The sequence below is a fragment of the Melopsittacus undulatus genome, chromosome 2 (genome assembly GCF_012275295.1).
Source record: "Melopsittacus undulatus isolate bMelUnd1 chromosome 2, bMelUnd1.mat.Z, whole genome shotgun sequence".
NCBI lineage: Eukaryota > Metazoa > Chordata > Aves > Psittaciformes > Psittaculidae > Melopsittacus > Melopsittacus undulatus.
In genome coordinates this window covers 77,835,908-77,858,419 of record NC_047528.1, presented here as the reverse complement: position 1 = coordinate 77,858,419, position 22,512 = coordinate 77,835,908, and the positions used below count along the sequence as shown (strand labels likewise).

General features: G+C 42.9%; 1 protein-coding gene across 2 annotated transcripts in view; it reads left to right on the top strand.

Annotated features, from left to right (window-relative positions):
- Positions 1 to 2,136: 2,136 nt before the first annotated feature.
- The window catches only part of PHKA2 (phosphorylase kinase regulatory subunit alpha 2), a 43,916-nt gene continuing 23,540 nt past the window's right edge, over positions 2,137 to 22,512 (top strand). For both annotated transcript variants that reach the window (XR_004080905.2, XM_031051146.2), the window contains exons 1-14: positions 2,137 to 2,329; positions 7,581 to 7,739; positions 9,095 to 9,142; positions 9,612 to 9,780; positions 10,635 to 10,717; positions 11,329 to 11,409; positions 13,525 to 13,623; positions 13,941 to 14,087; positions 14,310 to 14,363; positions 14,911 to 15,033; positions 16,740 to 16,835; positions 18,736 to 18,843; positions 19,468 to 19,546; positions 20,220 to 20,354. Coding sequence is in view for 1 of the 2 variants with exons in the window: in XM_031051146.2 (XP_030907006.2) it covers positions 2,252 to 2,329; positions 7,581 to 7,739; positions 9,095 to 9,142; positions 9,612 to 9,780; positions 10,635 to 10,717; positions 11,329 to 11,409; positions 13,525 to 13,623; positions 13,941 to 14,087; positions 14,310 to 14,363; positions 14,911 to 15,033; positions 16,740 to 16,835; positions 18,736 to 18,843; positions 19,468 to 19,546; positions 20,220 to 20,354 (1,459 nt within the window). In the remaining variant the exon portion in view is untranslated. The remainder of the gene's footprint in view (positions 2,330 to 7,580; positions 7,740 to 9,094; positions 9,143 to 9,611; positions 9,781 to 10,634; positions 10,718 to 11,328; positions 11,410 to 13,524; positions 13,624 to 13,940; positions 14,088 to 14,309; positions 14,364 to 14,910; positions 15,034 to 16,739; positions 16,836 to 18,735; positions 18,844 to 19,467; positions 19,547 to 20,219; positions 20,355 to 22,512) is intronic.

Sequence of the window (22,512 nt, the reverse complement as noted above, 5' to 3'; positions counted from 1 at the left end):
TTTAGCAGAGAAAACCCTGACAGTGCTTACCCTCAAGTCTGCTGAAGCTCCTCCAAAGCTGAGTTGGGCTTAAGTAATTAAATTCCTTATGAAAACACATATTCCACTGTCACTGACCTGCTTGGAATCTTCCTCTGTTTCTATTTTTTGCACACTAACATATGTTATGATTCTTTTAATGATTTTATTTAATATATTTCTGGAGGTGGGGGGTATTTTCTGACTTTGCCACTTAAAAGCACACACATACTGTAGAAAAATTTTGCACCCACAGCAGCATATTATTTTATCTCAGTAAATAATTCTCATCATTAAACTAACTGAGAATGCTTTTGCACACTGGGTGTCAATATCCTTTTGGTCCTTGGTGTCTTGTGCACTGGTAGCAGTTGAGCCATGGCAGCCCTGCACTCCGTGAAAGCCGTAACCCCTTCACAGAGCACCAGGTGGTCATTCATAAACAGCAACACGCTGCGTACAGCTGGCACCAACCTGCTCAGCGAACATGTTCCCTGTGCATGTGCAATTCTCTCACAGTTGCCTGGAGCAGAGAGCCCATGCACAGCTTAGGGGAGAGGGAACGGATCCACTCTGTGGGACTGTGCAGCCTCCCCTGAACTGCAGCTGCAGGGCTCAGGCTGATGGAGTTAGGAGCTCCTGAATAGTGCCCTGTCCCCTTCCTGCTGTGGGGTCCTTATCAGAACAGTGTCTGAGAGCCACCCCTCAAAGTACAGGCCTCCTTTGAAAATTGTTTTGTCAACCATGCTGCCAGTTACACAGTCAATGGAGTCAGCACAGCGAAAAAGAATTACAAAACTAACTTAATGCTGCAGTTGCACATGAGGAAAGCAAAAAAAGGCAACAGAAAAAAAAATCCTTTATGAAGTCTGAGTGAATCCCACACCTCCCACCTCCAACTACTCTGCAACATCTTTTCTGTGCTTCAGCACCCATCCACGCTTTCCCATTGCTCTGTGATGGAGAGCACAGACGAAACTCACTGAAGATTTCAGGACTCTGTAACACATGTAGTTTTGGGTTTGCTTGTTTGTTTTAAAGTCTTTGTCACGTTTCTAAGGCTTGGTGTCCTTTGCCTGAGTGCCCTTCTTTCTGCTGGCTCCCACCATACCTATAGTTGGGAAATACAGTGTGGAAGCGTAAGTCATGCTATGGCAAATCATCTCCAAAGCACCCACTGTCTAATTTTTTTGGTGTGCATCCATGGGAACAGTGGGTCCATTTCTATCAGAAATCTCTACATCTTCAATGAATTGGAAAGCCAAGGCTGGGGTGTGAAGATACCTAGTAAAGGTATTTTTAATGCTAAAAAAAACCAACCAATCATTAAAAAAAAGAAATCTTTTAAACCTTATGAATGTTCTGGCTTTTTGCATTATTATAGAACCATAGAATGGTTTGGGTTGGAAAGGACATCTAGTTCCAACCCCCCTGCCATAGGCAGGAACTCCTCACACTTAAACCATGTTGCCCAAGGCTCTGTCCAATCTGGCCTCGAACACTGCCATGGATGGCATTTACACTTCTTTGGGCAACCTGTTCCAGTGCCTCACCACCCTCACAGTAAGGAATTTCTTTCTTATATCCAACCTGAATCTCTTCTGTTCAAGTTTTAACCCATTACCCCTTGTCCTGTCACGGCAGTCCCACCAATGAAGAGGATCTATAAAATCGCCCTTGCTTTTGACCCTTTATCCTGGCTTTCATCACTTCTCACGCCACAGCTCAGGCTGCCCAGCCATGCCTTTATCCCTGGACACAGACATTCCCGATGTCCCAGCTGCCGGCCGTCCCTCACGCTCACCTTCTCCTGCCGCTCCCCAGGGCAGCAGCTGGGAACACCGCAGGTAAAGCCTTCTTCTTCCCACAAGCTGAAACTGTGATTTCGGGCTTCCCGCCTAGCACCATAAGCACCCTTGCTCCCTCGGGCTCCGCGGGCTCGCTTTGCCTTCCACCCCACCAAGCTGGAGGCAGACAGCGATGGACGAACGGCGGCAGGAGGCAGGATTCCCCGCTCCGCCCCGCCCCGTCCCGCCCCTCCTCGCCGGAGGGAGGGCGGGCTGGAGCCCCACCCGCCGGGCAGGCCGGCTGGCCGGGAGGGAGGAGGCAGGAGGCAGCTGCCGCCATCTCCGGGAACTGGCGGGCCGATCGCGACAGAGGGCCTGGAGGCGGGCCTGGCAGCTGGGCCTGGCAGCTGGGCCGGCTGAGGCGGTAGCGGGCCGGCCGCGGAGCGATGAGGAGCCGCAGCAACTCGGGGGTGCGCCTGGACGGGTACGCCCGTCTGGTCCAGCGAACCATCCTCCGCCACCAGGTGAGCGCGGTTGCCGCCTCTGCGGGACGCCGGGCCGGGGTTGTGGGGCTGAGAGGGGACGCGGCGGTGCGGCTGGGCGGCTGGGGCCTGTGGCCGCAGCATGGTCGTAAAAGGGGCACGACGGGGCAGGGGGAAAAGAATCTCTTGGGTCCCCCGCGCACAGCCTCCTTTCCCTGCCTCCTTTCCCGGCTGAGGAGGAGCGCCGGGAAAGCTGAGGCGGTGCTGGTCCTCGGGGTGCTCACCAGCCGCTCGTGTAAGTGCACATTGGCAGGTAGGTAAGAAACGCACCAAGTCTGAGCTTGCAAACAATAATACTGTGTATAGAATGTGTTCGTGGTCATATGATACACACCCACCCTCTGTAACGGTATGTATATATATAGATATACACACACATACCCATAGCACTCCTAAGTCCAAGTAACAACGTTTCCAAGCAAGGCCTTTGAAATGTGTCTGCCAGCATCAGCTCGGGGTGAATCCAGGACAGAGCTGGACTCACAGTGCTTTGTGTGGTATGTGTGCAGTGGTGCACGTCCAAGAGATTCCCATCCTGACCTGCTGCAGGGGCAGCATGTGCAGCACTGGTGTGCCTGGGGTGACTTCTCATGGTGTCTCACTGCTCGGGCTCTGGGTTGTGGAGCAGGACTGCCGGTGTATGTGAGCAGCCAAATAACAAAATAGTGTCAGGGCTGGTGAGAGAAAAACTATTGCCTGTTCTGGCTTTTAGTCAGCACACATTGAATCATATAATGGTTTGGGTTGGAAGAAACCTTAAATATCACCTAGTTCCAACCCCACTGCCATCGGCAGGGACACCTTCCACTAGACCAGGTTGCTCAAAGCCCCATCCAGCCTGGCCTGTAGTGCTCTCTGCTTAATGTCCTCACTTCACCCAGGCAGGTTCTGAGCACTTTAAAGATTCCGCTGGACAGGGTGCTGGAGATGGTCATGCTTGCCATCCAGATGATGCTTGAGGTTCCCTTCCAACTTGGTGTTCTATGATGCTGTTTCTCACAGTGTGCTCTGCAATGTCATGCTTCAGTTAAACCAGTCCAGTACATGAAGAGGAGAGCAGCAGGTTTTTTTTTTTTTTTTGCATAAATCAGTTCCCAAATATACTTGCTGAGAGTTACAAGAAACTGGAAAGCAGTAAAAGAAGAGGTTAGGACCTAAATCCACTTAGGTCAGTAAGATTGGCTGTTGTTGTGGGCATGGGGTCCAGGCACCCGTGAATTAATGTTTGTGAACTAATAGTTATGAGCTCATTAGAAACAAATGCAAGAATATGGCATAAGTGGTGTGAGAAGATAATTTTGCTCTCTCTCTGTGCTGGGGTGCAGGAGATGCTTCAAGTTGTGCTTCAGCAGGATGACCTTAGACAAGTCACTGGCTTCCAGTGACTGCCTTGGTTTCCATATTTATAGGGTGAGGATGTTGATAACAGCTTCCATTAGAGGAGAGGTGGAGCCTCTGAGATCCAGAGATCAAACATGGCCCATGAAAGCTGTGCCTTAACACTATGAATAGCTAACGATAATAAGGGGGTAGCTTAATGGTAATGTGGGAGTCTATACCAGTGACATAGAATTTCCTAATTGCTATTGACAGTGCTTGGATGTATTTTCCATTAAGTGCACAATGCTGGGGAAAGTTCAGAGGTGGCCAAAGGACATTCTTTGGTGTGTGGAAAGCAAATTGCAATCCAGCAGCAGGTCAGAGGGATAGTGTCACAAGGTGGTCCAGAGAGATACTGCAAAGCACATTTCTAGCTTTGTTTTCTGTATATGTAGTCCCTATGGTTTTCTACTGCAGTAGGCTGAAAATGTTCAGCTTAGTGAGGTGAAGAGATGCAGTGCTTCCTTGGGCAAGTTAGGACAGTTGTCTTTGGGTCACGTGCCACCCTTTCTTGCTTGGGAGCAGAATAGCCTGTGACAGGCTGGGCTGCTGCTTCACTGCTGGTGCTTTCCAGGTGCCTTTCAGGACAGAGCCAGGGAAGGGAATTTAATCCATTGGTTTGCCCACGAGCAGCCTGGCAGAACCAGGAGGCAATTAAGGTGCTTATGAAGTGCTGCCGCTTCTCACAGGGTTGATGTGTGGCTGTGACCATGTACCTCTGTGCTGCAGGCATGCCATGTGTGCAGACCTGGCAAGTATACTGTGTGCTCTGATGAGCAGCAGTAATGAGCTTGCTCTTGTAAGGGTGCAGCAGGGAGAACACGTGTGCTCAGGAACATATTGCTTTGATAAGAAGGTGTTTAGTACACCAGGGATCATGTTCCTCAGTAGCAGGAACTGATCTTGTGTTCATTCCAGTGCTACCAGGCAGACATGCATTCAAAGCACAGTTCTGGATCCCTCACCAACATTGACAGTTTTCCATATGTAGCATCTCATAGGGTTGGATCTGTAGCAAACTTTTTTTGTGTTTTGCAAGCACTGCATTGTGCTAATCAGTACAATCCCCTGCAGTGTGCACAGGGATAGGTACAATTCTGTTAAAGGTTGTACAAGGAAGGTAAGACCAAAGTACCAGCTCCTGTCCTAGGCCCTTGGGGATGGGGGCCAGAGGGATGCTTCATTAGTGTAGCAGAGCAAGCAGTGAAGAGCATGACCTGAAGGCTGTTCTCAGCTGCTCTTACACTTGTTAATTTGATTGAGGTAAGAAGAAATGGAAATCTTAAGGTATGTCCATAAAATAACAAAATTTGACATCTAGATCCATTGCTAGGGTACTATAAGAGAAAAAGCGTATGAAGCTGGTAAGGAAAGCACCTGTGGCATACATTTATGTGTAACCCCAACTGTGCTATGCCTGGTTTCATGTAAACAGTCTTACCTGCAGACTTTGCTAGAGCTTATGTCAGTTTTCATCTGATGAGTAAATGAGTAAATTAAAAGTAAATGAGTAAATTAAATAGGTTTTCAGCAAGATGCTAAATGTGGGCTTAGAACCCCACTATTTTTGTGCCTGTAATGCTGAAGTTCTTAATGGCATCTGGACCTCTGTAGGAACTGGTGTTGTGTTTTGGTCGGGTTTCTTTTGGTCTCCAGATTAACAGATCGACTTAGAAATAGGATTGGGCACAATGTAGCAGTTTAAAGTCTTAGTCTGGCAATCGGCTTTTTTGTAGAGATGCTTTCAACTCACAGAGCCCATGGGTGCTGGTAAAATTCTTTGCTCCATGAATCTGTATGTGCAGTGTGACTTGCAGGGTGAGACCTTCTAGTCTGTTTAGTGATCACTGCATGGACATTTTAGCTGAGCTAAAGTCTCTTTGACATCTTTAGGGTTAAGCACACTCAGTGTTTGTTTAGGTTTCTTAGCATTTTGTAAGGGTTGTGCTTTTCATATGGTTTCAGCAGGCAACAGAAGAAAATAAAATAACTGTAGTTTTTTAAAGTAAGGACTTTCTAAACAAATAAAAAGACTCCCAAACCATTTAAATATTAATTAATATTAATATGTGTTGCTCTGCTAACATTTTGCATGTGCACGAGGATCAACATTAATGTGTTGTCAGTCCATGTGAGCCAGCCCCAGTGTGCCCCAGGAGCTGGGACCTTCTTGTAGGGGAACCAGAGGCTCTGAAATGGTGATAGCTGCCTGTGGAAGTGTTTAATGCAGTCTCTTGAAAGTAGACAGGTACCTCCCTGGGGACTGAATGGTCTTTCAGAGTCTTGCATGGGCCATTTTTCTGGGATTTCCATCTTGGTACCTGGAGGCATTTTGATTTTGCAACTGGCAGCCAGCCCAGCATGGAGGATGGGGAAAAAAATAAACCAAAACGTTGGTTCCTGCAGGCAGCAGAGTGATCTCTGTCAGCCAGGGCTGCAGGTGCAGAGAGGTTTGTTGTCCTGCATGGGAAGGAGGGAAAAAAAGTGCTCTAAAAATACTGGGCACATGCACTCTGCCTACTGAGATCCTGTGTTTTGTAACACAGGCGCAGTGCTGAGCTGGGAGTAGCCTGTCCCTTCTTTGCTTGCTTACTTCTGTTACTCCTTGGTTTGACTTTTCAATTTCAGAAAGAAGTTCTTTAAGCTCCTTGGATTCATATATGCTCTGTTCCCCATCAAATATAGGAGTTGATGTTCTTTGATTGTTACTTGGTTTGGGAAGACCGAGCTGTGAGTGTTTCAGCAGAACTACATGTATCCCGCTCTTTGCCAGCCACTGGACATTGCTGTATTTAAACCATAACAATAACACTGACTGTGCCCAGTCATGTGTGTCAGGCTGTCACCGTTTTCATGCCCACTTGTCACATGCAAAGGAAATTGTAGCTGAAGCTCGCCTTCTCAAAACTTCTGTCTTAAAAATAGCTAAGGAAGGAGTTGAGTGAACCAGTGTGTGGCAGAAATGAAAAATTGGTGTATGTGTTCTTTTTAATTTTACTTATCTTTATTACTATAATCTTTGCCCCTTGTCACACTAGCCCTGGCAGCTGGGTTTTGTGCACTGAAATGTTCTCTAAAGGCTTGATTTGATTGAAAGCTCTATCGACCTTTTGCCTCCCTACCTCATCTTTTTGTTAGTGAAGAACATACAGCTGAGAAAGATGGTCTTGAAAACTAATGATAATGATGGGAATTAATGATGCAGTGAAAAATTTATTGGAGAATTTGGAATGCAGGGGGCTACTCAGTGTGCTGTTTTTCCAGCAGTGCTGCTTTGTAATACCAACAGAATTTCTCTTCCTGTTCATTTTTGAAAAGAAGCTACTTTTGAAAAGGGCTTTGCATGCATTTGTGCTTTAGCTGTCACAAACCCAGCAGGTAAATAATAGAAATACTGTTTAATTTCCTAGAAGGGAAGTACTGCTTTTTACTTCCTGAAGATCATGCCACAGACCAGTGCATAGAGAAGAACAGATCCAGACTATATTTCTAATGTTAACTCAGTACTCTCTTTTCCTTACAAATACGTAAAATTGAAATTCCTGTTTCCTCAGTGTATTTAAAATTTTACTCAGTGATTTAGTTAATAATCCTGTGTGTCGATGTGCAGTGAGATGCTACAAGCTTTACATCCTGAAGTGTTCACATACATTTTGTATTTCACTTGTGTGAGTTTGGGAAGGAAAGATGGGACCTCACTTCTATTTCAAAATTGCGACCAGTCATAGCGTGCAGTCAGTGTGAAATCATCTTTGGCTCTCTCTTTTGTTTTGTTGCCCTTTGATACAGAAAGAACTGGTGCTTCTTAATACAGATAATGGTGTTTGTTCTTTATTCTCTCTCCTGTGGTTAGAACCCAGTTACAGGGCTGCTTTCAGCCAGTACAGACCATAAAGATGCGTGGGTACGGGACAATGTCTACAGCATCCTGGCTGTCTGGGGGCTGGGGATGGCTTATCGGAAGAATGCAGACCGGGATGAAGATAAAGCCAAAGCCTATGAGCTTGAGCAGGTATGTCAGAGTTTGGCATGAATCAGTGCATTGGTTTTTTTTTTCATACAGTAGTGATTTCGAATGGCGTGTTCACATTGTTGCGCTGTCTAGGATCTGGCAGGGTTTTCTCAGCACAGAGTACATGTCATGTTTCTATGAGTGCAGGGGGTGGTATGCAGTGTTTCTGGCAGCCTTCCAGCAACCAGGAATGTGGAGAACTGGATATCAGAGAGGCTAACATCTGAATTAAAATATAAATAAAATAAAACCACATAGGAGTCAAACTTCCATTGGTTGGATGATTGTTGAGAATTAGGCTTCTGAGAGATTTTATGCCCAGATTTACAAGCCACTGATTAAACCTTGAGATCCTTCATGAGCAGAAATCCAGCCTAGGTTGCTTGGACCCCATAGGAGAAGCATGCCAGTTTAAGTAGCAGTCTTGGAAATGTGCACTGGTGTCATCTTAGAGGTGTACATGATGTATAAATGTGTTTGATCAAATGAAACAATGTAAAGATCTCCAAACTCAGAAGACTTGCATGCTGGAGAATTGCAAGGGGAGGTCAGTCACACTGTTAATTTCTGTAACCTGGAGCTGGGAAAATGGGCATCAGAAGTGAGAGTGCAAAGTTGGGATAAATGGGAAGTGAGTTTGTGCTGGCATCGGTATCCTTCTGTTTTGCAGGCACTGGGTAAATTTTATGCTGACATTTACTATTCAAACCAGGGAGATCTGTGGTGGCAAAATAAGCTTGACTCAGTGTGCATAATCATATTTTGAGGCTATAATAATTTTAGGGTGAAAAGATGGGGTTGTTTTCATGTAAGGCACGATCTTATACTTCTCTTTGTTCACACTAAAGGCCTTTTCCTTATGTTAGTCATCTGCTTTCTGTTTTATAAAGAGCAGAAGCAGCTCAACAGGTTTTCCAATCATGCCAATGTCTTGCAATGTCTACCAGTATTCTCTGAAGCTGTCACTCTAAAAATCATTACTATTATTATTATTATTATTATGACAAGACATAGCATTCCTCTTACTTCCTTAGCTGGATAGGAGGACCACAGAGAAATGCCCCATTGTTTAGAGATGATCTTCAGGAAAATACTTGTACTTCTGGTCAGGGATGTGGGAATAAAATACAACCATTATATTTATTTATATATATATATATATAAAATGTGTATATATATATACACACACATGTATACATATATATATAAAAATGCATGTAAGGCATTTCAGGCAAATACACATTTTTATTTACCTTTGCCAGGGCTTTAGTAGGAGATGTGAACTTGGTCACTTTTGAATATTGTTTTTAGCAGCTGCTATGTGAGGGTGTCACTTGTCTGTTTTGTTCCTGCAGAACGTTGTGAAGCTGATGCGGGGACTCTTACAGTGCATGATGAGACAGGTAATGTCTTAAGTATGAGCTGAATTAGTACATTTTGTATTTATACAGCGTCTCATCCAAAGCATGTGTTTCTCATGTCTTTTCTGTGTGTGTAGATGGAGGTCTGGAGAGTCTTTTTAAAACTCTCGAGGAAAGTTCTGATTGTACTTGCACCTTTTTGAGATAGTGCTTGTAGCAAATCATGGGTTTGCCTTTGCCAGCTGATTTTCACCAGTATGCATACCTGTAACTAAGATCTGAACTCAACAAGGCAGTTTTGTCTCATTCTTCCCCAGACAGATGTGGATTTACATGGAGCCTAAAATTAGAGGTGCATTTAAGCACTCTGATCAATCAAAACACACTGAAGTGAGGTAGCAGGAATCAGGGCCTGAAGTTTCTCTTTGCCTAAGAAAAGTTGTTCGTTTTGATGTAGTTCAGAGAATTTATTCCAAAATGTTTCAGATTTGAAATTTGTGGTGTTTTTTAGGTAGATAAGGTAGAGAAGTTCAAATGCACACAGAGTACCAAAGACTGCCTCCATGCCAAGTATAACTCTGCAACTTGTGCCACGGTGGTTGGGGATGACCAGTGGGGGCATCTACAGGTGGATGCAACTTCCCTTTACCTGCTCTTCTTGGCACAGATGACTGCATCAGGTAAGCAGAAGATACTTTAGCCTTGACCGTTGGTGCAGTCTTTTTGTATTCTAGCTTTCATTTAAAAATGGAAAAAAAGTTGTAACTAGCTTTAAAAATCTTTACATAATTATTACTCAGAATAAAGTAGTATTTATCTAGAAAAGAGATGTGACTTACTTAGGATTTCATGTTTATAGTAACTGGCAGTGTCAATTCCCTTAATGTTTGTTGGCATATAAATACATGGAATATTCAGAGTTGTGTCAGAGAAAAGTTTTGTGTTTGAAGACTACTCAGGGTGTCCTGATGGACAAGCAGGATTCTTCAGAGAGTGGTGACATTGAGCCAGGAGCCATCAGTGCCATCTGTGTTCCTCTTCTTGCTGGCACTGTTCTAGCTTGTGTTCTTCTCAACTGTACTTCTGTAGGAATAAGGATATGTTTATTTATGTGTTTTTCTGTCCTCACAGCCCCTTGCCATTGACCCCTGCAGAGCAGGTGCCTGGGTGTCGTGGTGGTCTCTTGATAGAATATTTAACAGGCGGAGGGGTGGAGAGCTGTAAGAGTTGGGATACTCTCCAGAGCTGGTACAGAGGTCTCTCCTTTGTACCCCCTCTGTCTGAATGCCACCCTCTGTGGAGGGGGGTTTGGTTCGTCTTTGAAACAATATGTATTGGTGGCATTTGAAGTATTTTGTCAGTATTAAGTATTGAGTCTTGCTGCCTAATTTTTTGAAATCAGCATGATTTTTTTCCACTGATTTCAGTGGACAGTAGTTGGTAGCAAATAAACAAAAGCATGAAAGTCACTGAAGAGAGTAAATATTTCAGTTCTAGTTACAATATAATTACTCTTTTTCCTTCTTATAACCAGGGTTACGTATTATCTTCACCCTTGATGAAGTTACCTTTATTCAGAATCTTGTTTTTTATATAGAAGCTGCCTACAAAGTTGCTGTAAGTAGTTATGTGGATGTAAATCACCCAAACACTCCTCAGATGTGGGTGGGAAATTACTTATTGATGGAGAAGAAAAATACAGACTTTTTCTTCCATTAGAAGATAACAGAACCTATCAGTACTTTGCATTGTGAGCAGCATTTAGGAGATGGTGGGAGGGCTGTGGAAGGTTAACTGCTGCCTTGGTGAGGTATGCTTGTTCTATCATAATGATAGTTTTTCTTTATTGATAATTAAAAATATTTCCTGATGTCACATTAAAATCTTATGGGACTTTCTAAAAAGAGCAAAGTGCTAATAAACTTTTTGGAAAGTGCCAAGTTGAAGGGGCACAGGAGAAGCATGCACAGGGGAAAAGGTAAAGGGTTTTGTGTGCTGTGAAAACAGTGATGCATGACTGTAGACATGATCCTGCTAGGATACGTTTTTATGTGCTGTTCTTTAAGCCCAAGGAGGAGGTCTTTAGGGACTTGGAACATTTTTGGTTTGATTTGTTAAGGCAAATAAACTGATTTCATGCAGGGGTCTGGTTTTGTTGTGGGACAAGGGAGGAAAACACTGGTTTTGCATATAATCATGCCAATTTTTTCTTGATGATGTTGTTGCAGGATTATGGAATTTGGGAACGTGGTGATAAGACAAACCAGGGCATCCCTGAACTGAATGCAAGCTCTGTAGGAATGGCCAAAGTAAGAATGTCATCCTGGCACCACCTTCATGGCTGTTCTGTCATGCTGAAGGGCTCTGACAAACCTGATGGCTTCCTTTGCATAGTCTTCTTTTGCCACTGTGATAATTAACTGGTTGTATAAGAATTTTTTGGGTGTGAGAGATTATTTTTTAATGTCAAACCATTATGGTAATGGTTTTCATTGAAGGACCTCAGCACAGTTGTTCTAGGCATTGCAAGAAGGGTACCAGATTCATTGAGCCATGAATCTGATAAATTCAGTGAGTTGCAGTGCAGTGTCATAAAGTGGCCTCTGGTTTTCTGTCCCTTCTTTGTTAATTCTCCAGCCCCAGTATTATATGTGATATTTTCATGGTAAGATTAGGTCAGATGTAAATCCTGAAAAACAGCAGAGTATCAGTCTAAGAAATTATTCACAAGTAATTTAGAAAGAGACATGAGTAAAGATGTACTTAAAAGAAAGTGGATATTTCTGCTTCCCCCATAGCACAAGGTTACGGAGATGCTAAATGACGCTCAGAAGGCCATGAATGTAAATATGCAGTCAACAACTACCTTTTTACATGGTGTCTGGGTGGCTCACACAAGCTAATTGCCATAAAGGCCAAAGGTGTAGTAGCATTTCAGCAAGATTTATTAATTAACAAGACCTTGGTGGCTGCAAGAGAGAATAACTGCTGGTTTTGGCCAAGTTCAGTCGCATAGTGGTGGGGCAGTGTCCATGCGGGAGGTTATTCCTTAAGTGTCCAGTATGAATGGTTTTGCCCTGAATATTCTGGCGTGGGTTGCTGTGGTCTCTGCATGACTTCTGGGCACACTGATATCGGGACAATCTGCAGAACTGACTGTACAGCTTTGCTTCTCTGTGGCTCTGAGTTCAGTAAAAGTGCTGTTTGGGATGAGGACTGGGGGAGGCATGTTGGTGGCACTGCTGAGGAGGTGTAAGGTAGATAGTTTTTCTTTAATCTGCCTCAGGACTCATCCTCCCTCTCAACATTTCTCTCCCGTATCTGCTTTGTGTGGCTGTCTGTGGCAGCAGTACCACACAGATCATATGCCTTTGAGTGAATCTCAGTGTTTTTTCTGCACCTCTAAGGCTGCCCATGGTACCAGCTGTCAGTTCCTCAACGGGCTTTTCTGCTGCTATCAGGAAAATCTGCTGCTGTAGTACTCTGCTAGAGGGAGGCACTCTGTAGAGCCAGTAAGCCCATGTTTGTGTTGGAAGAAGAAAAATACACTTGCACCTCTGCAGAGACATAAGGCAAGTTGTGCTGTGCAGTCTTTGTCAAAGATTGACATTACCTTGAAGATGCAGGGCAAAAATGGGCATGGAGCAGCATTCAGTGCTACTGCAGCCCTGTGAATATGAATTTCAGAGGAAGGTTCTTCTAGCTTGGCTATGGCTGTCTGGTCCTGGATCTCTTCTTGCCATGTTCCCTGTGTGGTGCTGCACACCCCACTTCTTCAAAGCCAGGTTTTGTAGCCTGCTGGGTTAAAGTGGCAGTGTCCAAATGAAGTCAGTGTTTGGGTTGCTGCTGTCTTTGCTGGGCAAATATATTATGGCCAAAAGGTATGAGATGTGATGAGTCACCTGTTGACATAGAGCATGCTGTGCCTCAGTTGGCTCTGGAGAGAGCAGATGTCTCATTTCTCTTTCCTTTGGAAATGATACTATTAGAGAGATGGCAGTGCTTTCTTCTAGAGGCAGCGGCCTCTGCTGATTCTGGGTTGCCTTGAGCAAGCCTTCCTCTTTGAACAGCTCTTGGTGCAGGAGGAGTTGAAAGGCCACTTAATGGGGGTTATTTTGGAATATAGCATTTATTACTAATTATTTTAATGTTTAGATATTATCCCAGTGGAAGCCCAGCTCCCCATTGTTTTGCTTTGCCTTTAAATTGTAAGAAGGATCATCAGCACATCAGCCCTGTATCCTACTAGCAGGAGGACAGAAAGACTGTTTCTAAAGTATTGCCAAGCATCTCTTTGAAGATGAAAAAATGTCTGTGAGCAAACTTCCTTCTTATTTTCCTTCAGAGGATAAGCACGGGTGCTAGAGTGTATACTTGGCTTAAAATGTATTTAATGATTTTTGGCTGTTTGGGTTTTTTTGAAGGCTGCTTTGGAAGCAATTGATGAACTAGATCTTTTTGGAGCTCATGGAGGACACAAATCAGTGATTCATGTTCTTCCTGATGAAGTAGAACATTGTCAGGTAAAAAATAGTCTTCCCTTTCCTTTGCTAGGGCAAACCCCAGCATCTCTCTCCTTTCTGTTTTTAAATGAAATCTTGATTAACTGAACCAAGAACTTAATATAATAAGGATGGCTTCAGACTATGCTTTTCACCCTGTTTCTAGTAGATCATGTGAAAGTGAGTGTTACGAAGATTCTTGTTCTAACTCCGGTAAAAATAATTATACAATGAGTTTTCTGTCTTTGCAAATACTATAGTCTATTCAATTTGCACTTGACATAGTCTTTTGAAGTAGGTAAATTGTGTTGCATTTCTTCTGTTCTTGTTTTGCTCAGTCTATTCTATACTCCATGTTGCCAAGGGCATCCACATCAAAGGAAATAGATGCTGGCCTTCTCTCTATTATTTCTTACCCGGCTTTTGCAGTGGAGGATCTAAACCTGGTTAATGTAACCAAGAGTGAAATCATATCCAAATTGCAGGTAAGGAATTCCTTTATTTTTATTTTCCAAAAGTAAACAGAACCTCCTTTTCTTAACCAGTAGCCCTAATTAGACAAGGGTTACCAGACTTGGTTCATCTGTGTGGGGAAGAGAGGAAGGAAATCCCTAAGTGACACTTAAAACTCAGCACATACTTTTGTGCTGATGTTAGTCTGTGAGGAAGAACAGCACGTGAAGTTTTGTGTACCTTTGTCTTTACAGGGCCGCTATGGCTGCTGCCGCTTTCTCCGAGATGGTTACAAGACACCCAGAGAGGTAATTCTGATGTGTATTTCAGTTAGGCATTAGGAAGAATTTTATTTCTTGCTTACAGATATTTATTGTGTCATTTACATGAAGGAGTGAAGTTCTGTATTGCTGTTCAGACATCTTTGCATTTGGATTTTGGATTTGGAGGCAATCCAGGTGTCCACCCTAGAAATGACACACATCTGAGGAGGCTAAGGGTTTGAAAAACAATTATTAATAACAGAACTTAATTATGTAAGAAATAAGCCCTTAGATATGCTTGTGGTGCCTAAGCAGAAGTGGTGGCTGAAGTGTCCCAGAATATCATCGAACTGAGGCAGAGCCAAGATTATTTGGGTGACACAGAGATTCTGAGACTGGGAAGGGTTGATTTGTCTAGGGAACAAATGAGTTTGAATGTGGAAAAGAAGTCAAGAGTCTGCATGGGAACTATTTCTGGTGGTTTTATTGGTTTCTTGGTTGTAATTACTTGGATAAAATAGGCTGCTATTATGCTTGGAATATGAGTGACTAATTTAGCACTGTGACTAAACAAGTATAGTTGAATTTCTAGGATCCAAGCAGGCTGCACTATGATCCTGCTGAGCTCAAGCTCTTTGAGAATATTGAATGTGAGTGGCCGGTATTCTGGACGTACTTCCTAATTGATGGAGTATTCAATGAGGATAAAATTCAGGTAAGGAAAGTAAAAATCACAGTCAGTGGAAATGCAAAGCCATTTACCCATGGTATTTTGTAGCTTGCTCCATATTTATTTTAGGTATCAGTTGGATACCCCATCAGCAGGATGGGAGTAGTCATCAGCGAATTTTACCTTCCTGGGGAGTTGGTGATTTGGTAGCAACTGCAGTGTTGTGCATGCTGGGGCCTCTGCCAGGTTGAGTTACTCTTTTAGCTGGTGTGGTCAAACTGGGCTAAACAGGGTTTATTTGCCTAGTTCTGTCTTACCTCCAACCTTGGTACTTCTTTTCCAATTAATTCAGGATGAGACCACCTTCTTTTTCCCATGACTTCTGTGGCTTGGCTGCTGAAAACAAGATTCAGAGTACTTTTAGTCCTTCTGTACGTTCAGGGAGATTTGTGGTTGGATTATGAGGAGCCATTTAATTTTCATGAATTCCCTAAGTTACTTCATGCCTTTACGGTGTCAAGCATCCAGCGGTCAGGGAAGCTAAAGTGACTATAGCCTTCCAAAATTCATAGTGGCACCTGGAGAATATTGCTGAATTAAGGAGCAACATGTAGCCAGTACTAAATGTATTCTGTAGGCTGGTGGCTTGAAAGAAGTAAAAAACTAATGTAATCTTTAAAATTGTCTAGTATGCAGATTGTTAAACATAACCCCTTAAAAAAAATGGCATCAGAAACAAAACAGTGAATTTCAGACCCAAAAACCTTCTTTATGTACCAGATGTTGTAAATGAAATTAAATGCTTTCTGAGACTAGAAATGTAATTTGCTTTCCTGAACTCAGGAAAATAGTCTGGTAGAGAGAGAAAAATAGCATTATTTCATGAGGGGGAAAATCATAAAGTTTACTGACACTTCAGTCATGTCAATAAAATACCACTTATCAAAGCAGTGTCTAGAACTTAGTTGGATTATCTGGGGCAGTATCCTTTGTGTGTTTCACTCAGAAAGGGATAGCAGAAAGAGGCAGGTGCTGGTAGTTTTTGAAAACAGCTTCCCAGTAGGTAAAAGCTTGTAATGGAATGGTTAACAAACGGAACAAAATAAGTGATCTGGTAAAAGGAACATTAAATATTCTTTATTTTGTATCAGTCTGATATTCCTCGGTGTAATACACATAACACAAAACCAAGAGGATTTTCTGTTCAATTAATGTCAATAGTTTTAAACAGTTTAAATCAACTTTTAAGTTTTGCCTGGGCAAATTTTTAAGCAAATCAGTTAAATTGATTTCCCAGTCTTGTGAAGCAGAATTCAGAAAATCATAGACAAATGTGCATGGCAGAAAGCTAATAATTTATCCACCTTATGCTTCTGTGGGTATTGGCAGTCCTGACATCCATGTCACTGCATTGTCATCCATTGCAAATTCCATGTAGGATTTGTTCCAGTGACTTCTTGATAGGAATATGTAAGAAGTTTGTACTGCAGTGGTGTGTTATAGATTAAAGATGTATGTTCATGTTTCTGAGGCTGAGAATATTGAGATGTTGGAACAGTCTCTGAGAATTTGAACCCTGATCTTCCATCCGCAAATAGTGATTTTCCCTTCCTCCCCTCTTCCTCTTCCCCCCTTTTTTCTCCCCCACGTACTTTCAGCAGAAACACACTTCTGGAAAGTACTAAAATTTTACAGTTCTGGTTTTGCAGATTGTAATGTAATTTTTCACTCTTTTTAAAAATATTTTTTAGGTACAAGAGTATAGAGAGGCTCTGGAAGGAATACTTATTAGAGAGAAGAATGGAATAGTGCTGATGCCTGAACTGTATGCAGTGCCTCCAGAAAAGGTATTGTGAAAATGCAGCATCCACTTGAGTATACAAAATGTGGATATCAAGATGAGTGTTAATTTTATTGCTGTCCTGCAGGTGATAAACGTAAACCAGCAATAAAAAGACTACTGTACATTTAAGAACTAAAAGATCTCTCACAGCTCCCAGTGAGAAATGGTAAACTTTAGGCTTCAAATGGTAACAGTTTTTACTTGGGAATATGGGTGACTATGGAAATATTTAGAGCAGGTCTAAAGTTTTAAATCCTTACAGCAAGACATAATATTTAAGAAGTGCCAATGCTGATTTAAGAACTGAAGATCAAAGAAGGAATAAAGCATAGACTATCCTGCTGTCTAGTCTGTTGCTTGATTGTGTGCCTTCTTTTCCAGAGCCTGTATGTGAGGGAGAAATGGATTTCAGAGAGGTGGAACAGGGTTTAGGCTGAGTTTTTTGTTTGGTTTGTTTGGTTTTTTTTATTTGGTTTGGTTTTGTTCCACCCCCTTTCCCCCTACTTTTTGCTATTACTATTTACCTGATTCTCCCACTATGACAGAGAAATTCATATGAGCTTATGTGCTCTTCCATGCTATTTGCCTTTGTATCCCTCCCTGCCAACTTCTTCCCCTGCTGCAAAATTCTCAGCCCTCACTCACTAAGGGTATGCAGCCCCCTGGCTTGGTCTGAGTTTGGGCAAGTGGTGTCAAGAGCTGATGTCTTGCTCCCAGATTTGAGGTGGAAACTCTGAATTGGCTTCCTAGTGGAAGCAACCATGTAAGAGTTAACAGCTGGCTTGTGAATTTTTTTTATGATGATGATGATCTGATGAACATGTCAAATAAAGAGGGTAGATTTTGCTTGTCATTTAAAAAATCATGGCAGTCAGGTGAAGTTCCCGACAACTGGGAAAAGAGAAATATAACCCCCATTTTCAAGAGGGGGAAAATGGGTGACCCAGGGAATTACAGACCAGTCAGTCTCACCTCTGTGCCTGGCAAAATCTTGGAGCAGATTCTCCTGGGAGGCATGCTAGGGCACATGAAAAACAACAAGGTGCTTGGTGACAGCCAGCATGGCTTCACTAAGGGAGGCCTGACTAATTTGGTGGCCTTCTATGTTGGGGCTACAGAACTGATGGACAGGAGTAGAGCATCTGATGTCATCTACCTGGACTTGTGCAAAGCGTTCGACACTGTCCCACATGACATCCTTGTCTCTAAATTGGAGAGACATCAATTTGATGGATGGACCACTTGGTGGATAAAGAACTGTCTGGATGGTTGGAACTAGATGATCTTAAGGTCCTTTCCAATCCTAACTGTTCTATGATTCCATTTATGAATTTTAAAATGGGTACTGTAAAGATGTTACCAAGGAGGATTTTTCCTCCACCTTTAGTAGATCTGTATACTGCAAAAGCAAAGCATTTTTTCAAAATTTGGAGAAGTTTACTTTTAAGTTTTCCATTGGCCAGTCTTGTTAACACAGGAAAGGTAGAACAGCCTTCATTTTTGGAAAGCACCTTTACTTCAGGAAACTGGGTAGACATCAGTGAAGTTCAAAGATCATCTTGAAAGGGGTTGCAAAGCAGACGCACAATTACCTACAAGCTGCCTAGAGGGAAGGCAGCAGAGGCATGATGAGAAGAAAGGGGAAGTGCTAACACGAAAGCTGTAATTACACAGAGAATACCCATTCACCTTCCAGCTTCAAAGGGGGGGGTGTATGAAAAGGAAGCATAGTTCTTGTCCCAGAAAATGTGCAGCCTTCAAAATAAGACCAAGAAATCTCAATGTCAGTAATAATGAGAGGTTAGAAAGGGTAGATGATAGACCATAGTTTTTAAATACTTCCATGTAATTGATTGTTCTTCAGAACTTTATGGTAATTTTTCTTGCTATGCATTTGTTTTCAGGTAGATGAGGAGTATGAAAATCCTCACTCAGTGGATCGTGTCCCAATGGGAAAGTTGCCTCATCTTTGGGGCCAGTCACTGTATGTCCTTAGCTGCCTGCTAGCAGAGGTAATCATTTATTGTACAGCAGGTGGGCTTGTGTGTTATTTTGTTTTATGTTGGCTTGGGTTTTAAGAACAGTTTGGTTGAAAGGCAGAGGGCAGTGTGTTTTCCAGTAGAAACATGTACATGAACCATGGAAGAATGAGCTTTCAGAAGCTTCTTTTCGTCTTGTACATAGATATGCAATTGTCTGTTTCTAATCAAGCTGAATAAGTTGTCATATGGTTAGGCTACAGGAATATGCCCAGGCTGACTTGGCTGCCCCATAGCTAGGATCTGGAACGTATTCAAACTCCACTAGGCTATGCCTTACTCTGTGGCATAAGATGCCTACGGAGTTGTCTCATACTAGCCATGGACTTGTTAGAAGAACCACTGAATAAAAATAAAAGATCACTGGCCTGGTGAAATCATGTCATTTGCTGAAACTCTAAGAAATCTGAACATGCAGATTGTGTCAGTCATAACCATTTTCTTGCTGTTCCTAAAAGTATTGCAGCCGTTGTTTTTATTGGCTGTACTACTTAGTGGTCAAGTTGGATAAACCAGGCATTAAGTCCTGCCCTTCTGGTAAAATCAGAAGCCTTTGACTTAATTTTTGTTTTTTTCTTTCTCTTGCATTTATTCTAGGGATTTCTTGCTGCAGGTGAAGTTGATCCCTTAAATAGGAGATTTTCCACTGGACTTAAACCTGATGTTGTGGTGCAAGGTGAGGGAGTTTTCTGAACATTCTGGGTGAACTGGACCATGTTATGGTGAAGTCTCTATATACAGGAAAGAAGACAGACACGATTAAAAATAATGTGCATTTTGCATTGGTTGTAGATGTTTTGATGATACCATGAGAAGGAGAAAGGGGTTCTTTGGCTGCTTTTTTCCAGAGGGAAGATCAGGTTTAACAAATGTTTTAGTTTTTAAATATTTCTCAAAATTTTAAGACCTGTCAGGGGCTGGAGAGCAGCAATCTGAATCTTGTAGCAACATGGAAAATCTTAGCGAATTCTTTAAGAGGCAAGGGGTGCAAGAAGGAGCAGGACTGGTAGGAGACAAGTCAGTTAAGTTTCTGAGCAGCCGTTTTCTGGAAAGCCCAGAGAGCAGTGAGTGGGGAGGATCTCTGTACACAGAGATGAAACAGACAGACTTACGTCTGTGTTTTGGCTGCTGCAGGGAGTGACTTCTTTAGTTAGTGCAGGAATAGCCTAAACCGGAAAATTAAATAGAGGGCAAGCACCAACTGATCAGCACCTAAAGGTTTTTTTTTAGGGGCCTGTACTGCTCTGGTAGAGCAACCAGCTCATTTTATCAAGAGCAGCCTTTGTCAGTGATACTGTGGCCTGGGCAGGTGCTTGTTCTTTCTAATGTATTTGTTTTCTTTTATGCAGTAACTGTTTTGGCTGAATCTAATCAAATTAAGAGTCTCTTGCAAGACCATGGAATCAATGTTCAGAGCCTTGCTGATATCCATCCACTCAGAGTGCAGCCAGCTCGCATCCTGAGTAACCTCTACACCATGCTTGGTAGGTATTTGAACGTGGAAGCCTCTCTCTACTGCTGTGCAAGATTTGCTTTTAAGGGTGGTGTTTTGTTGTTTGTTTCTCTCAGTTTCTTTCGTTTTTCCAACAGGAAAAAAAAAGTTGCCTCATTAGAAAAGGTGTCCAAAATACAAGTTTTCCTGTGCCCTAAGAGTCAGGCAAGAACTGATTTTTTTGTCCTGCAGGATCTACTTGCACAGAGAAACTGGCTTTAGAAAATATGCCTAGAAAAAGACACGAAAAAAGCAAATGTTGAGTACTTATGGTTTAAGTCTGGAAATAGCAATGCAGTTGCCGTTCTACCCAGACACCTGGGAGGTTTTCCGCTCCAAGCCAGGGAAGCTGTGCTGCTATTAAGGCATCTTTGGGTTGTCAGGTTCCTTGCTAACCTTCCCTCCAGTCCTAAATTGAGTTGAGCTGCTGAAGCTTTCAGGGCTTTTCTAAACACAGGACTTCAGACATGTTCCAGTTCCTCAGCAGTGGCCCTAGAGGCCCATTTTCCTCAGAATGTAACAGTTGTATTAAATAAATACCCCAAAACTCTGGCTAGTTCTAGTTGTTGAAAATATTTTGATAACTGTCTCTTTTGATAATTCTTGCCAGAATGAAGGTGAGCTTGGTGGAAAATTTGTTACGTGTATTCCTAATTGAATTTAGTTTTACAATTTTAAGCATGCCAGCAACTTGTAACTCAAAATTGTGGATGTTACTACACAGTAAAATTGAGGTGGGTTAAATCAGCACTGGTGCATTCCTTTGCAGTGTGGACAGTGCTTCTCTGTCAGTCACGAGCATCTTCCCATGGCAATGTGGTTACAAATAATGGTGAGGGAGACCATGAGAGCATGGGGCAGGTTTGGTTGGTTGGTTTTTTTTTTGTTGTTGGTGGTGGGGTTTTTGTTGCTTGGGTTTTTTTTCTTTTAATAGAAAGTTGTTTGGATGTCTCCAAAGGAGAATGTATTTGGAGTGTGAACTTTACTCTTCAGTAAATTCCCTTTCCAGTAAAGGGGAATTTTAGGTGTTGTTTTGGGGAGAGAATCTGTCTCTTTATCAAAAAAACTGAGTGCACACTGCTGGCTCATGTTCATTTTCTCATTGACCAACAGCCCCAAGTCCTTCTCTGCAGGACTACCATGAATTTCCTTTTTGCCCAACCTGTAGCTGTTCCTGGGATTGCTCCCACCCAGGTGTAGGACCTTGCACTTGGCATGGTTAAACTTCATGAGGTTGGCATCAGCCCACCTCACAAGTGTGTCAAGGTCCCTCTGGATGGCATTCCTTCCCTCTAGTGTATCAACAGAACCACACAGCTGGGTGTCATCGGCAAACTTGCTGGGGGCACACTCAATCTCATTGTCCATGTCAGCGACAAAGATATTAAACAAGACCGATCCCTGAGGGACACCAGTCGTTACTGATCTCCAGCCGGACATTGAACCCTTGACCACAACTCTTTGAGTGTGACCATCCAGCCAGTTCTAAACATAAAAAGGACATGGAACTGTTAGAACAAGTCCAGAGGACGGCCATGAGGATGATCAGGGGACTGGAGCACCTCCCGTATGAAGACAGGCTGAGAAAGTTGGGGCTGTTGAGCCTGGAGAAGAGAATGCTGCGTGGAGACCTCATAGCAGCCTTCCAGTATCTGAAGGGGGCCTACAGGGATGCTGGGGAGGGCCTATTCATTAGGGACTGTAGTGACAGGACAAGGGGTAACGGGTTGAAACTTAAACAGCAGAGGTTTAGACTGGATATAAGGAAGAAATTCTTTACTGTGAGGGTGGTGAGGTACTGGAATGGGTTACCCAGGGAAGTTGTGAATGCTCCATCCCTGGCAGTGTTCAAGACCAGGTTGGGCGAAGCCTTGGGTGACATGGTTTAGTGTGAGGTGTCCCTGCCCATGGCAGGGGAGTTGGAACTAGATGATCTTAAGGTCCTTTCCAACCCTAACTACTCTATGATTCTATGATTCTAAAACCTTTTTACAAATGAAATGTTTGCAGGGCTTTGCTGAAGTTTACATTTATTTCATAATAATTCATAATAGCTTTCTTTCAGTAGTAGGGAAATGAGTAGGATGACTTAGCATGTTGGTGTATTGTTTTTAACGGTGACTTCTCTGGGAATTTCCACAGTGGTATTT